We start from the raw sequence: 15,150 nt of genomic DNA on the forward strand, positions 1-15,150 counted from the left end.
CAGTGGAGACCGTTTTCAACACGTTTCATCCAGTCCTTCTAATTGCAGAGTTCGCAGGTGCTAGGCTAGCGCAAGTCAACGGTATGTGCTAGCCTGCCACTAAAGACAGTCTTACCCACTCCAAACTACACCTGAGGCAAATTCCAGACAATCGATGTAAATGTCTGTGTTGATAGAATAGTGTAAGAAATACAACTACCCTTGCATCGCGTTGCAATAGTTATACTTTGGTCCCTGAAGTTGTTAGTAGTCATTTTGCAACTCAGCGGCGGACTGCTATTACCAAGGCTACTACTAGGTATCCCCATTGGAGTGCGCTTTACTGTTTACTTTTCGGCGCAGTACTACTAACCGGAGCAAGTATAATTCTGCCGCTGCTAAGAAACTAGTCCCTCAAAATGTAATGCGATCGTTGAAATGCAAGGATAGAATAACGTTAGAAATAACACTATCAATACAGACATTTACATCGATAGTCTGGCGTTATAATTTATTTGCCTCGGGTGTACTTTGGAGTGGGTAAGACTGTTTTTAGTGGCAGGCTAGCACATACCGTTGACTTGCGCTAGCCTAGCACCTGCGAACTCTGCAATTAGAAGGACTGAATGAAACGTGTTGAAAACGGTCTCCACTGAGAAATATCACACTTGCTTACTTGGAAATGAGGTCTTATGTCCAAAATCCTGAACCACCCCTTTAAGGTGTGCCTGTGATATTTTAGGTGGCCTCAACCCCGTAAAAGTGAGGTGTGCAGTCAGAGACATGATGACAGCAAGTGACCTGGACGCAAATGACCTGGAAATGTAAACACACTACTGTATAGCCTGTATCAGTTCTCTCAAAATGAACGTGATCGCGTAATGACAATCAAAAACTGCACGATAAAATATGATACTTGCAAGAATAATGATATTTGATAATTATGATAATTCACTTTCAGAGGCTGCACCATGATTAATTTGTTTAAAAACTTAAATAAAGATCTAAGTAGAAAAAATAGCCTATAATAAGCCTCTACATTAGGGGTCTCCATCTTTTTTTCCTCCAAGAGCTATTTTGACAAAATGGACATGGCTGAGAGCCTTTTTTCCTCCGAGAGCTACTTTGACAAAATGGACATTGCCGAGGGCTTTTATGTTATGTTATGGTATTCACATAGCTGATCTCCACCCAAAACTGCTGAATAAGATTTGTATGCTTTTTAAAGGTTCCTTATCGTCCTCATTTACCTTCTCTCTTTGTAGACTGTGAATTTGATTTCATAGAAATTTTAACATGTTTCCCAAGTGACTGGGTTATCAGATTTATGAACATCTTCCTCAAACCTTTTGGAGAGCTACTTAGAAACAGGTGGGGAGCTACTGGTAGCTCGCAAGCTTCCTGTTGGAGACCCCTGCTCTAGATCAGTGTTTCTTAACTGGTGGGTCGGGACCCAAAAGTGGATCGCGGAACCGTTCTGGCTGGGTCGTGGAGCTTGTTGATTAAAAAAATAAGCAATTTTAAGTGCTACTTTATCAGATCTAATATTTGACCTTTATTTTGATAGACTTTATTCGTATATCAGTTGTTGCCATGGACATAGACTATGTTAATGTGACAGGTCATGTTAGACATCAGTTTAGTGGTATACGCAAGTAGGCTATGGATTCATTTAAATTGAGGACAAAATGGGACAGAAACCCCAGTGTGTGGTGTGCAGTGAATTGCTGGCACATTAGAGCATGAAACCATCAAAACCAAAATGCCACATGGAAACAAAGCACCCCTGTCAAAGACAAACCTGTCGAGTACTTTGAAAGGTTACATCAGGAGTTGAAGACTTCACAAATGTAATGCCAAACATTAGCATGTTCCAAACAAGTAGACCTGCAGGTAGGCCTACTGCGCGTGTCTTACCCTGTAGTTCACCGTATCTGTTGGTTTGAACACTAAACAAATATATGGGTCGCGACTAAATGAACATCGGAAACTGTGGGTCCCAAAGCCAGACCAGTTAAGAACCACTGCTTTAGATGATTCTAGGATCTAGGAATATTACTTGTATGTGTAGCAATTAAAATGTGGACATGGGAACAGTAATGCCAAACACCAATAGAAGTAAGATAAGAAGACAAGAATGCACAGAGAATAAGAGAGATGGACTTTGGGGTTTATAACTTTGGAGGGTGACTGCAATTAGTTGAATTATTTGCTTTTCATATGTCCAGCTGTGTCTTTAGCTAACAATAATTCTGTGAGTAGGCTATGGATATAAACCTGGCAAATACACGAGTAGTGGCACAGGGAAACGGCAATTTCGAGAGGTATGAAAATCAGGTGCTTCACCGGTCAGATCATTAAATTGTGCTGTGTAGGCCGTTAGGTTAGTTATATGTTGAATTAGGCTAAGTGTATGCTTTTGAATTCAAATAAGCTCCTTGTCAGGTGTACGTTGGACGCCTGCAGATATTTTATTAACAAAACCCAGCAGCTATCTCAAATGCATTTTTTGGATGCATTATATATTTAACATTACTGCCATGAATTAAGATTGAAAGCAATACAATTAAGACAAAATCAGTTCAATATGTTATCATTTTTAAGATCCTGATTGAAAGACGACGTGCACACCAAGAAGAAACATATAAATTATAAAAATGCTCTGTAAATTGTTCTGTTATGAACCACTAAACCACAAAACACTATATCTTTATGAATACTCATATTTCCTTTTTCAATTCATGTATTTAATTTTCACACGCATAGTTGTAGACATTACAGTGCACCTTTGGGCATCTGCAATTTCCTCAGACCGAGCAGTTTGCAGACCTCATTGCATTCTGGGCCATGTTGTTCCTCCAGGAACAGATTGATGCCTCTCTGATGGAAGTTGGAGGTCCTGCTCTGGGGCTTCCATAGGGTGTGGATCTGGGGGTCAGTGAGGTATGTCAGCCCTTTACCGTTCACTGACACCCAACCTGCATGGTTAAAGAATCAAATTACAGATTTAAACATTATGGGAAGAGAAATAAAACTTTTTCACAGCAGCCATTTTGACACAAAATAGTATGGCAATTAGCACAGGTGTTACCAATTACACAAATGAAGTCTCTGTTCAGTGTAGCAGAATCAGAACATTAATGTAATTAAAGTAATGGCTGGGTCTGCCATAAATTTATACAAAATATCTCCCTTCATCTCAGAACTGTCCTCACTACTCTTCCGGGGCAGCTGTGAAAAAGGTCCCATGGTTCACCTCATTGTAGCCTCCAGGAGTATTTTATGCATTAAATCCAAGTTGTGAGCATCATCAAAGTAAACTCAGGACAATTAACACTTCTATGTTTTGGAAGTTCAAATAACACCAATGCTTCGGCCTTTCTTTTAAATACACAGAATATTAACTGATTTACTCATCATTTTTCGTCTTCTCTTTTCTAATTGACTGAATATATATGAACATAGTTGTCTATGAATATAATTATATATTTAAATATTACAAATTATCAGTCCAAACCTAATCCCCAAATCAAGCCAACAGTGGACATTTTGTTTATTTCAGTTCTTTATATACAGTCTATGGTTTATCTGCTTACCTTGGAGGTCCACAACAACCTCCTTCCCTCCGGAATACTCATAAGTAAAGTGGCCAAAGGCAATACCATACTCAAAGGCCTTATATTTCCTGATGACTTTTTTCGTGTTGTTGGTGAGCTTGCTGAAAGTTCCCAGCATGTATGGTTCTGCTGTCACACAGCCAATGATGGTGTCTCCTTCTAAAATCTGGAAAGTAATATTTTCATTATCTATTCATCTGGTTACAATAAAACATAGCTCGTTGAAATATGAGCTACTCAATGAGCACTCAACCGACACTATCAGGCCACAATTAGCTCACCTTCAACTGACAGGACCCTGTCACAGGCCACAACCTCAACAAGCTGTGTTCATACTATGAACCATCCATATTGACAGCACAGTCACTTTAAATATGTGCCTAGAGTATTTTAAGCATATTTTTGTTGCTGTTGTGTTTTGCCTTTATGCAGATAGGACAATAGACCTCTGAAGTTCGCCTAAAAAAACACCTACCATCTTTGCCTATATAAGGAGAATTTTCCTATGGGAAAATAACATAGGGATTTTTAATTATCACACCTGTTAAACTCTCGCGGGGATGAAGAAATCGGAAATGCAAACATTTTGCTCTACACATTTTTGTCCTCTGCCTTAGAGTGGAAACTGTGATCTCCGGTACGTGAAGGCGGACACTTTGATTTTTACTACCCCAGAGCTAACGTGTGATGCAACTTGCCATTAAGTTAGTTAGAAAGTTAGCTCTGGGGTAGCAAAAATCAAAGTGTGCCGCCTTCATGTACTGGAGTTCACATTATCCACTCGAAGGCAGAGGATAAAAATGTGTTCAGGAAAACGTCTGCATTTCAGAGGTTTAGAGTTTAGAGATTAAAAGGTGCGATGATTCAAAATCCCCATTTATTTTCCCATAGAAAAAATCGCCAGATACCGGATCTCAAAGATGACAGCTTTTTTGTAGGCGAACTTCAGAGGTCTATTGGCTCTTTGCACCTACGGCTCGTTTGTTTCCGATGGAGCCAGGTGTGTTTGAACCTGCTGCTATAATGTAATTAGTGTCTTCACAGAGCCGTTTGGGTGTTGCACCTAATAAATCAGCATGTTACGATAAAGAAGGATTTATGTGAGTTAAAATTATTATTATTAACAAGATATTCAGTGTTAGAGTGAAGATGTTAGGAGCAGAATATAACAGAAGGTGCCGTTGCAACACAGTTAACGCTCCACAGTTAACCGGAAATAAAGCACCTGAATTGAAAGCCTTTCGTGCAAAGAGCCCATTGAGTGTGACAGGAAACTAGGCCCGTGTGAAGTCGGGAAGCTATCGATTGTGCCACAGCTCCTCCAGCCTAGTCTAGATAGTGCTTCTCGGATGCTCCTGAAAGTAGCATTGCAGCTAGAACATGGCGAAGACAGACTTAGCAGAGTGCCGAACGCACGCAGGCACTCACCAGCAGGACTTCCGAGGGGATGAAGAAGATCTGCGCTGTGACGCTCTTCTCGTACAACTTCTTGTTGAACTCCGTCACGTAGTACTGAGCGGTCATTTGCCTTTCCACGTCGTTGAGGTGATCATGGAGGGCCACATCACACCTGTAATACTGCTTTCCCACATAACTAATTGACAAAGAGATAGAAATGTTTAACATACAGTATGGGAAATATTGTTGATCTTCAAGTTCATTAAAATGTTTGTCTCACATTGTCTCAAAATAAGTGTGGCAGAACATGAAAATCTCAAACTATATTACAAACCTTTAACTAATAGATAAAAGTGATGTACTCATGTGGTTTTATTATATTACCATACTCACCTGCCCAAGAGTTCTTCCTGGTGGAGGAACTGAACCTGGAATGCTTTCCGTTGTTGGCCTTGCTGCAGATAGCCACCAATGTATATATTTGTCTCACGGCCAGTCCACAAGCCAGTGGACTTTGAAAACTTTAGCAACACTGCACCTGGAACGCGAGACCATAGCTTTTCAGTTAAAATAATACAATTCAAGTGTTTAAAGTAGATCATGTATATCACTGTGTGTTTTTAGGTGATTCTAGCTAATTCTAATTCATAATATTACATAACACAGTCAATGACAACTATGTCAAAAGAGAGCATTTATGGGACATTCTCGTACTCGTACAATTGCAGTTAGAACGCAGTGCTTGAGTTAATGAAACAGTAAAATTTGAGTTACAGTGACACAAACATTTAGATGGGTAGAACCATACCATAGGCTTTATTGTGAGGTAAGGGTGGAATTGTCTTCTTCGGTAGTCTGTTGATCAGGCATCCATGGCACACCCCTGCAAGTAGTGCACTATAATCTTGTCGCGTCAGAATATCGCTCAGCACACCCATCTCAACAAAGTGAGGAGGGAAGCATTTCTTACATCTGACATTTCCAATAGATTGCTGACTTCTGTTTGAGGAGTTTTCTTTCTTTGCCTTTGTAACGTCTTGGGTAAAGACTGAATGGGGAAGAGGATCCAAAATATCTCCCTTCATCTCAGAACTGTCCTCACTACTTTTCTGGGGACCACCATAATGTCTTGGTGAAGAGCAAGGTAATTTGTTAGCTTCAAACATTTCCCCAGTGTTTGCTGGGACACCCTCACGTCTTCCTGTCAAGCCACTATCACTGTTAAATGATGATCCTGTATCAAGGGAAGGCACTTTTTGCCAGGAAGATGTTGACCCAAAGCTACTACTTAAAGAACTAGAAAATGACACCACCTTGTTTCCTTGGGTTGGTTCTCTAAGACCTACTGATGTATGGTTTAGGTACAACCTATCTGGCTCATCTTCCTCTGTTTCCGTGTTTTGGTCAGAAATCGTTTTTGGAATTGTAGCAGACACAGCTATAGTTTTGCGTTTGTTGCCCTCTCCACCCCTTTGCCCAGATGAAATAGAGCCTGTTGTGGAATCCTGGCAGTTTTTATCACTATCAACTTGGTTTGTTGGAATATCATTACCTCCGACAACCTCTTGGCCTTCATCGATAGATGATCCTGTAGCAAGAGAAGGAATTTTCTGCCATGATGACAGTGACCCAAAGCTACTGCTCAAAGAACTAGAACAGGACCTCTCTTTGTTGCCTTGGTTTGCTTCTTTGAAATTCAGTGATGTGTGGCTGATATTCTCAATATTCAGATCTTCTTCTTCAGTTTCTATGCTCCTTTGATCAGGCATAGTCTTTGGTATAGTCTTTCCAGGTGCAAGTGTTGTGCCATCTTTGTTGCCCTTTCCACCACCACTTTGCCTAGACAAATGGGAAAGCATTGAAGGACCTGGATATTTTTCATCACCCGTGTTTGTTGGGATACCTTTGCCTTGTCCAATCAGAGGACTGTTATCAGCAGACGACTCTGTGTCAAGAGAAGGCACTTTTTGCCAAGATGACAGTGAGCCAAAGCTACTGCTCAAAGAACTAGAGGAAGACCTCTGTTTAATGCTTTGGGTGGTTCCTTTGGGAGTATGGATGTTCAAGTTCTGCATATCTGTTTCATCTTCTTCTGTCTCTATGCTCCTTTGGTCCAGAATTGTCTTTGTAGTACTTTGTTTGGACAAAGGTGTACGGTGGCTCTTGTTGCGCTCTCTCTCTGCTCTGACATTAGAAGCAAACTGTGATGGAGAGTAAATAGTAGATGCATCTCTTCTACCCTTGTCTTCTTTCTCACCTCCAGGTTTGGCTATGGATGCCGCAGATGAGCCTAGTACCAGAGAATCTAACAGGATTGATGGGTCATCGTCATCACTCTCCGTTGGACAACTTGAGTCAACCTGGTCTTTTGGAGCATTTGCCATTTGATTACTGTTCCTTTTGATGCTTATCATGTTGCCCCATGAGGATCCTAAGCTACTACTGAGTAAGCCAGAAGAGAGCATTGCTTCCCTCTTCCCACCTGCAGGTTGCTGACCCTCTACAGAAGGGACTAGCATCTCATTGCTGGTTGCTGTATCTACAGCTCCCTGATTTCCAGGTAAATGGGCAGATTGTCTTGTTGGGGACTGATAGGATGAAATTTCATTCATCACTTCCTGTTGGATACCAGATGGCCCTTTGTCTACTTGGCTCTCTGTGGTGCATTCTGTGTTAGCCATTTCAGTGGCTGTTCCAAAAGATGTGACACAGATTCCAGATGATGTCTCCAATTCTGCATTATCATGCCTGTGGCAGTTTGCTTTAGAAGACTCACAAACAGATTGGTGATGCTGCTGAAATTTCTTCATGACCTTAGCAAAGTCATCAAGGGTGAAGACGACTATTCTATCCTCTGCAGCTCTGTAGGTGTCTGGGATGAAAGATCCTGGGTCAGTATTCACAAATGGCTCCACCTTCAGCAGTGACTTAACTTTTTGCACCAACCACATGATCTCTCTGCACAGTTTTCCCTTTTCAGCACTCTCCTCGAAGCAGTAAGAGTAATAAGTTGTAGATGCTTCCCGACAAACCTGGGTAGCTTCTACCACAAGGCTGTAAGGGCTACCAAGCCACTTATGGATGATTGTCAATGCATAAGCTGCTTTCACAAATGTGTGTAATTCCTGTTTGCTAGTCACCACATCTTCCTCGGTTTTTGTCAGTAGACCGATTTCAAAGGCCTCTTTCGCTTGGGTCAGGTAAGTGGTCTTCTCTGCTGGCGGGCACTCTGTTGAGAAACTATATGACAGAAGGCAAGTCCCTTGGGCAACCTGGAGAAAGCGTAAAACACAACATGAACACAAGTTTACATATTTCATTTAAAATTGAGAAAATTAGAAATGGGAGATTTTTTTAATTCATTGAGCTGATGGTTATGGGCCCTATAAAGTGGCAAGACCAAGACTGTCAACCAAGGCCCTTAGCAGACTCTGTCCAGAACTCAGCTGCCAGGGTTCTAACCCACACAAAGCAGCATATCACCCCCATCCTCCAACAGCTCCACTGGTTACCAGTCAAGTCACACATCGCCTACAAGATCCTCCTGCTCACCTACAAATCTCTCCATGGACTCTCACCACAATACCTCACAGATCTCCTCCACCCCTACACTCAGTCGCGTTCCCTGCGGTCCTCTGACAAGGACCTGCTGGCCACCCCCCGTACCAGGTTACGTACTTTTGGGGACAGGGCTTTCTCTGTCAATGCTCCCTACACTCTACCACTCCATGTCTGCTCTGCCCTGTCCCTGCCCATGTTCAAAAAACACCTCACAACATTTATTTTCACTAAGTCCTTTGACCCCCCATTTGTTAAGCGACCTTGGGTACCATCAAAGTCCAAGTTATTATTATTATTATTATTATTATTATTATTATTATTAATAATAATAATAAAAACAAAACAAATGTTTATCATCACACCATGCAGTAGCGGATATTGATATGGTCAACTTAATCAACCGCCCATGGAATCATCCTCTGGGGGGTGGCAAGAGCACTTTAAAAAAAGTGTTTGAGTAAAGCTTGAATGGGGGGCATTAGTTTAAAAAACTCCAATCTTTCAAGAATCTTTCCCAAATCTTGTCTAAGTTGTTTGGTATAAGGAGGCCATTAGAGGCTAGCACCAGGTCCATGGGCGCAACCAGTGGAGGCTAGCAGAGTTGCGTTAAAATTAGCCAACAGATATTTGTTTGCCTTCAGTTCACTGTTAACATTTTGTATCACACAATTTGGAATGAAAAGTTAAAAGAAATCTAGTCTGCCTTGAATTGTTGAACCTTTTTTGCCAAATTTGCGCACACCGCAGGACAGTGAAGTTTACACAGTCCACGCTCAACTCACAACTCTGTGTGTTGACCGTCCACCATTACACATGCATGAAAACTAATCTGTCTATAGTCTCCCACCACTGTAGTAGAGGGTCACAGAGATTACACTTACCACGTTTGTTAGCACATACAGTGAGGCATATTGACTGTAGATCACAGCCATTTTAGCTGCCTCAGCTGCAGAAAGTAGACGATGTTGGATTTTTCCAAGGAAGGACTGTGACACACACACACACACACACACACACACACACACATATAAGTAAGGAAAACAATTAGGTTGCAATTAAATGCAAATAATAAACATAGTTCTGAGAAAGCTATGGTCAGCATTCATGCACAACTCTGACATATCTTTTACTCATCCTGACTGTATATCTCACCATATGAGTGTCTTCACTTGTCCTAAACCTGTGGAAATCCTTGTCATCCATGGATACCAGTATGTTTGCAAGGATACCCAGTGATGTTCCAATTCCCTGCAATTTAATTTCACGTTGTCAGTCTTGTCAGTCAGACATAGAGACATATCTACACATTTAGACAGGGATCACATCAGCCAGCGGCAAGCGGCAGCAGCAAACGTAACGCAACGCTCAGACCATAATAAGTTTTGTCTCGTTCCTAAGCAACACAACGGTTTGTCAATTGAATACGCTCGCGTTGCACTTTGAAAGTTGAACCAAGTTCAACGCTCAGCTTGCTTAACGCTAGCGTTGCGCCAGCGTTGCCACCGTTCCGCTGCAGAACCATAGAGAACAATAACAAACCTGCCACTTGCCACTGGCTAATGTGATCCCCGCTTTACTATATACTGTAAACTGTATGCGTAACTGGAGACCACAGCCATATTTGGCACCACTAAAAAACTTTAAAGAACATGTCCATGCCAGTGAAACTCATGGCCAAAGAAAAGTTAGAACAGGTGTGACCCTTGTGTGAAAACACGTTTACCCAGTGCTATTCATTCATAGATTTCAAAAGGCCCTACTGAGTTCAGAATAAAAGATTAGTATATATATAAAACACACACAAAGCAGTAGCAGAGAGATGATATGAAAATGTGTGTAATAATGTCCATTGTGAGTGTCACCCACATTGGCTTCACCTCTCAGGAATTTGAGCATTTCTTTACCTTTTTATCAGGCTGAGGAAGAGCGTAAAACCCAACCAAGGAAGCACAAATCAATTCTGCTGACTCAAACCAAAGCCCTGAAAAGAGAAATCAAAACGCCACTAAAAACCAAGACTGTGGGTTGCACACACATGGGCATGTGCACGAGCACACACACACACACACACACACACACACACACACACACACATACCCAGCTTCTGAAGAACTTGCCCACGAACTTGCACACTCACAGCCTGTACAAGAGTTCGATCAGTGTCGGTGTGATACCTCCAGCATCCTAGACAGCGATGAGAAAAAAACACATTTAGTAACACTTAACAGAAACAGGAGAGCCAATCAAACTCTGAATCTAATGTTTTCATTCATTAACAGATGACCTCACCTGTAGATCCACTGTTGCTTATTAGATTGGCAAGAATGTACTCCGCCTTCTGTAGTTTACCTGCAGTTTCAAAACAAATCAAATTAAAGTGTTATAATAATTAATAATAATTCAGCCTTGCCCTCCATATCTACTAGAGACTACCAGTATCAGTAGCATACTGTATATAGCCTAATCTAGGCAGTCAAAAATGTTAAAGTAATACACATTTAAGCAGACAACATAATTACAAGAAAAGAGAAAAAAAAAGGTTCAGGTACAAGACATATTCAATGACATGAACAACATGACAACACATTACACGTGCAGTTGGTTTTGATGTGCATGGCACACAGAATGTCTGCACTAATTTGCTTTATACCATTGTTACAGACCCTTTCCACTGCATAAACAAACATATGCTAAAGTCTGATTCATTGCCATTTCAAAGTATCTGCGCTGGTTTTGAAAGTTTCAACCCTGAATATACTGTAGACTGAACAGACTGAAAGGGTCTATACACAAAACTCACCTGTGCTGAAGTAGACCCGAGCTTGCCGAATGACCACCTGCGGAGCGATTGGTGTGCCCGGGTAGCGCTGATGCAACTTCCTGGTGATCCTCAGAAGCTGTCGAGAGTCGTCTGTCCAGTACAGGAAACGGTCAACCAAGAAGATGGCAGAGGCTGCCCAGAGAGGCTGCCCAGCCAAGATGGCTGCCTTCAGGTAGGCCTACAAAATATAAATACACATGCTCAACACAACAACCAACGGCTATACGTGTAGATGCACATGTTATCTAAATCTATTCTGAATTATTTTCAATATGGTTATGGAATTATCAATTTAGTAAGGTGTAATAATGTGATAAACCAAATAACCAAATAATTTATAAACATGTAGTTACATTAAGGTGGTGTACCATTAGGAATAACACATGCAGTGTTTAATGCAAGGGAAAGTACCAGCAGCTGGGACAAGTTTTCACTGATGAGGTCCTTTAGGTTGACCTTGTCCTTCGAGGTCAAGGAATGCTTGTACTGCCATTTCTCAGGCACAAATGGCCATTTCATGTCCACAGCATCCTGCAGCAGTATGGCCAGTTCATCGGATAGAGTCTCTAGATGGGTGATGGGATAGTCATCATCATCATCATCATCATCAACTTTATTGCCAGACTCAGGGTCCATTCAGAAGACACAGACAACACAGACATGACATGAAACATAGATCCAAAACAAAAGAAAACCACTGCAATTCTATAAAAGATCTTATGTCTCTAATAATATAAAAATGAGCAAATTAAACGTTTCAGAAAACAAAAGGCTGCAACCAATAATCATTCTCATTGTCAATTAATCTGTTGATTAAAATTGTGAAAATGGTGCTGATCAGTGATTCCCAAAGCCTAACATGATGGCCTCTAATGTCTTGTTTTGGTCACACATCCCAAAGATGTTCCAAGTTCACTGTCATAAAGTTGGCTAAAGACACCAGAAAATATTTCAGAAGGTGAAATTGCAGATTTTCGTTTTTCTTAAAAAGGAAAATACTAAACAGATACATTAATTATCAAAAGAGTTTTACAACAGTAGCGGACAACTAATTAATCGATCAATAAATTAATTAGACCAAGTGTTGCAGCTCTGCACTGTAGTTTCTGACCTCTACATAACGTGAAGTCCTGCAGCGCCTCCACGTTGGCCTCCACGGCACCTTCTTCCACACATCTGTGACACTCCTCCAATATGTCTGTCACCGTCTGACTGTTCATATTTGACTGTTGATATCACTGAACCCGTGTGCGTTTAAAACAGTCAGACTTTACATGATTGACTGAAGTATGCGAGACTTCCCACGGTTAGTCTAGGCTACTGTCATTGTCCTCGAGAAGTTGGATATCTAACTTAACGTCAAAGTAGCCTAGCCTAGACTATCAGTTGACTATCAGTTGTCAATATTATAACACTTTTTGTGAACTAGGTGAGTTTGTCTGGACTATTGGCTGAACACAAGTTAACGAACAACTCCCAATTTCACTTTTTGCTCACCTTCGTTCACAAAAAACCGCAAATAGCTCGAATAAATAAATGACTTAGGCTATGTAGAGCACTCAAACTGCAATAGTGAATACAACTTCCTTGTTGTGAAAACATGTAGGCTACGAAGCAGAGGTTGTCCCTCATTTTCATTGGCTCAGGAAAAAGTGTAGGCGTTGTTGTGATTGCATATGAGATGCGAGACGAAAATCGGAAAATCCCTAATGACAGCATGACATTCGGGATTGCCGAATTTTGACATTGTGGTAACTTTGGAATGATATAATAGAATACAGCCTATAGGTTAGGTTACATATAATATTTTACTCTATGCCCTAGATTTGGCAGGCTATCATCATATAATAGAATAGAATAGAATAGAATAGAATAGAATAGAATCTAGAAACGCACGTACAATGTGCATACAGTTTGTAAAATAATGTTGTGTGATTTGATCATGATAATTGGCAGAGTCGGCGCCAGAGCAGATCTACTGGAGGGGCATTGGGTCATCGGTGGGGGGGGCACTGCCGTTTGAGAAATATTTTATGATTTTCTTAATTAGGCCTATTATTTCTTTAGCGAATTTCGTTTTTTTTATTGTTAATTTCCATATCATGTTAATTACACATAGGCTACTGTCGATTATAAAAAAGTAGAAAGGGGTGGGGTAGCATAAAGTTTGTTTCTACTCCAGCGAGGACGGAGGATCACTCAGATGACACACAAGGGCTGTCGTAGAGGCTAAACACAAATAAATGCAGTTTACTCTACCTCTGACATGTCAGAAATAGTTTATCCACCTCTAAACAGTTTGAGAACTTTACGATGTCAAAATGTAACAACGCCATGGTACATGGATGCTACTTTTGAGTCCGCTCTCCACCACGTAGCAGATCTGACTTTACTCCACTTAAACGCACCTTCCGCGCGCAGGCGAGAGGTTTGTCATTGTAAATAGAGTGGCAGATTCCAGCGGGCCTGTCATTGTGTAGCCAAAAGCATCAATCTTCCCCCGTAGCGGCAACTGGTTTTCAACCAAGAACCCAACTACATCTATGACACATAATACTGATTGTTCCTTAGTTGACTTGCATTGACAAGGGTTGCATTCCCTGTATTGCAACGCATCTCCCTCTCCTTCCACATTGCATTACAAGACATGTGGTCCCTCCGAAGTTTCATGTTTATGAAATCCACGGTCTTTGATCATGGCGTGTTTCCAGTTACAATAGCCCACACTCGCGAAGGCATCCAATGTTCCAGATTGTCAGAGTCTGCTGAGGCTGACGAAGAGGTCCAGGCCTAAGCCATTTTCGTAAATCTATTTTGTGTCGATAATATTATAGGCTAACTGCCTATGAGGACAGACAAACTGTTTCCGATTCAACCAACAACTTAATGTGCAATGGATTCTGCGCGCGGCAGTTCAACGTTTAGATACAAATTCAAATGTAAAAAGTTTAGCTACTCGGCGACCAATGAGAATTGACCAAGCCAAGTAACCTGCTATGCACAACTAAAATGATGCGTTCTCCCCTTAATTTAATTTGATTTAATTTAATTTACAGTTTGCACATAATATTAAAATAATGACTAAAAGGGATTTTTTTTTTACACGCCATGGCCTGTGGTAGGAGGGGCATCAATGACCGCTAGGGGGGGCACGGCCTACGAAGGCCCCACCATAGCGCCGGCACTGATAATTGGGCTAGCCAGCAACTAGCCCTCTTCAAAAAAGTATCCTTATTAATTGTGTCCTGTGTGTAGGACAGCTTAATAGCCTGATACATTTGGGCTGAAAGAGCTGTCTGCATCAAATGTATTTAGGCTAATGTATTTCTCCCCATAACCACGGGGAGGCGCAAGAACCATTCAAAATGAGAATTTCTGTAGAAGACCCCGCGGAGTCAAGACTTTTGATAAACCCTGATTATGCTCTCTGGGATACAGAAGGGCTTAGTGTGCCAACTCGCCACAATTAAATTACTACTTCATGTCAAAACAAGGCTAGGCCTACAGAGTTTGGAACAAGTTAGGCTATGCCTTAATGGAATTTAGTTAGACCATGGGCTAGCCTACAATAAAGCACATTTTATAGGCTATTCTAAATATGCAACATCAGGTCACAAGCAAATATTAATTAATTTTATGAATAAATGTGTTCAATGTATCAAACGTTTTTGACATTTTTTTCCACTGGTCCTTTCTATGTAAACTGATACATTTAACCTACATATTCTAAGCAACCAGCTGTCCAACAGGAAGCTCCTCCCCTGCTTGTTGTTG

The 15,150-nt window shown here is 41.1% G+C and overlaps 1 protein-coding gene across 2 annotated transcripts; it reads right to left on the reverse strand.

Moving 5' to 3' along the window:
- Positions 1–2,704: 2,704 nt before the first annotated feature.
- On the reverse strand, positions 2,705–12,953 carry alpk1 (alpha-kinase 1). 2 transcript variants are annotated; one of them, XM_076288673.1, is made up of 13 exons: positions 12,488–12,953; positions 11,788–11,942; positions 11,356–11,554; positions 10,845–10,904; positions 10,653–10,739; positions 10,460–10,536; positions 9,708–9,803; positions 9,437–9,541; positions 5,803–8,266; positions 5,388–5,532; positions 5,025–5,190; positions 3,576–3,762; positions 2,705–2,957 (listed from the first exon to the last, which is right to left on the reverse strand). In XM_076288673.1, the coding sequence occupies exons 1-13, from the start codon at positions 12,594–12,596 to the stop codon at positions 2,755–2,757; spliced, it is 4,053 nt and encodes a 1,350-aa protein (XP_076144788.1). In that variant the 5' UTR covers positions 12,597–12,953; the 3' UTR covers positions 2,705–2,754. The 2 variants fall into 2 exon arrangements, with proteins under 2 accessions (XP_076144788.1, XP_076144789.1); XM_076288674.1 differs by lacking the exon at positions 12,488–12,953 and having other exon boundaries at positions 11,745–11,834.
- Positions 12,954–15,150: the final 2,197 nt, after the last annotated feature.

This window comes from Alosa pseudoharengus, unplaced genomic scaffold (assembly GCF_046254945.1).
Source record: "Alosa pseudoharengus isolate Yale_2024_CS ecotype anadromous, Long Island Sound unplaced genomic scaffold, YU_APseudo_1.1 YU_APseudo_1.1_scf_17, whole genome shotgun sequence".
NCBI lineage: Eukaryota > Metazoa > Chordata > Actinopteri > Clupeiformes > Clupeidae > Alosa > Alosa pseudoharengus.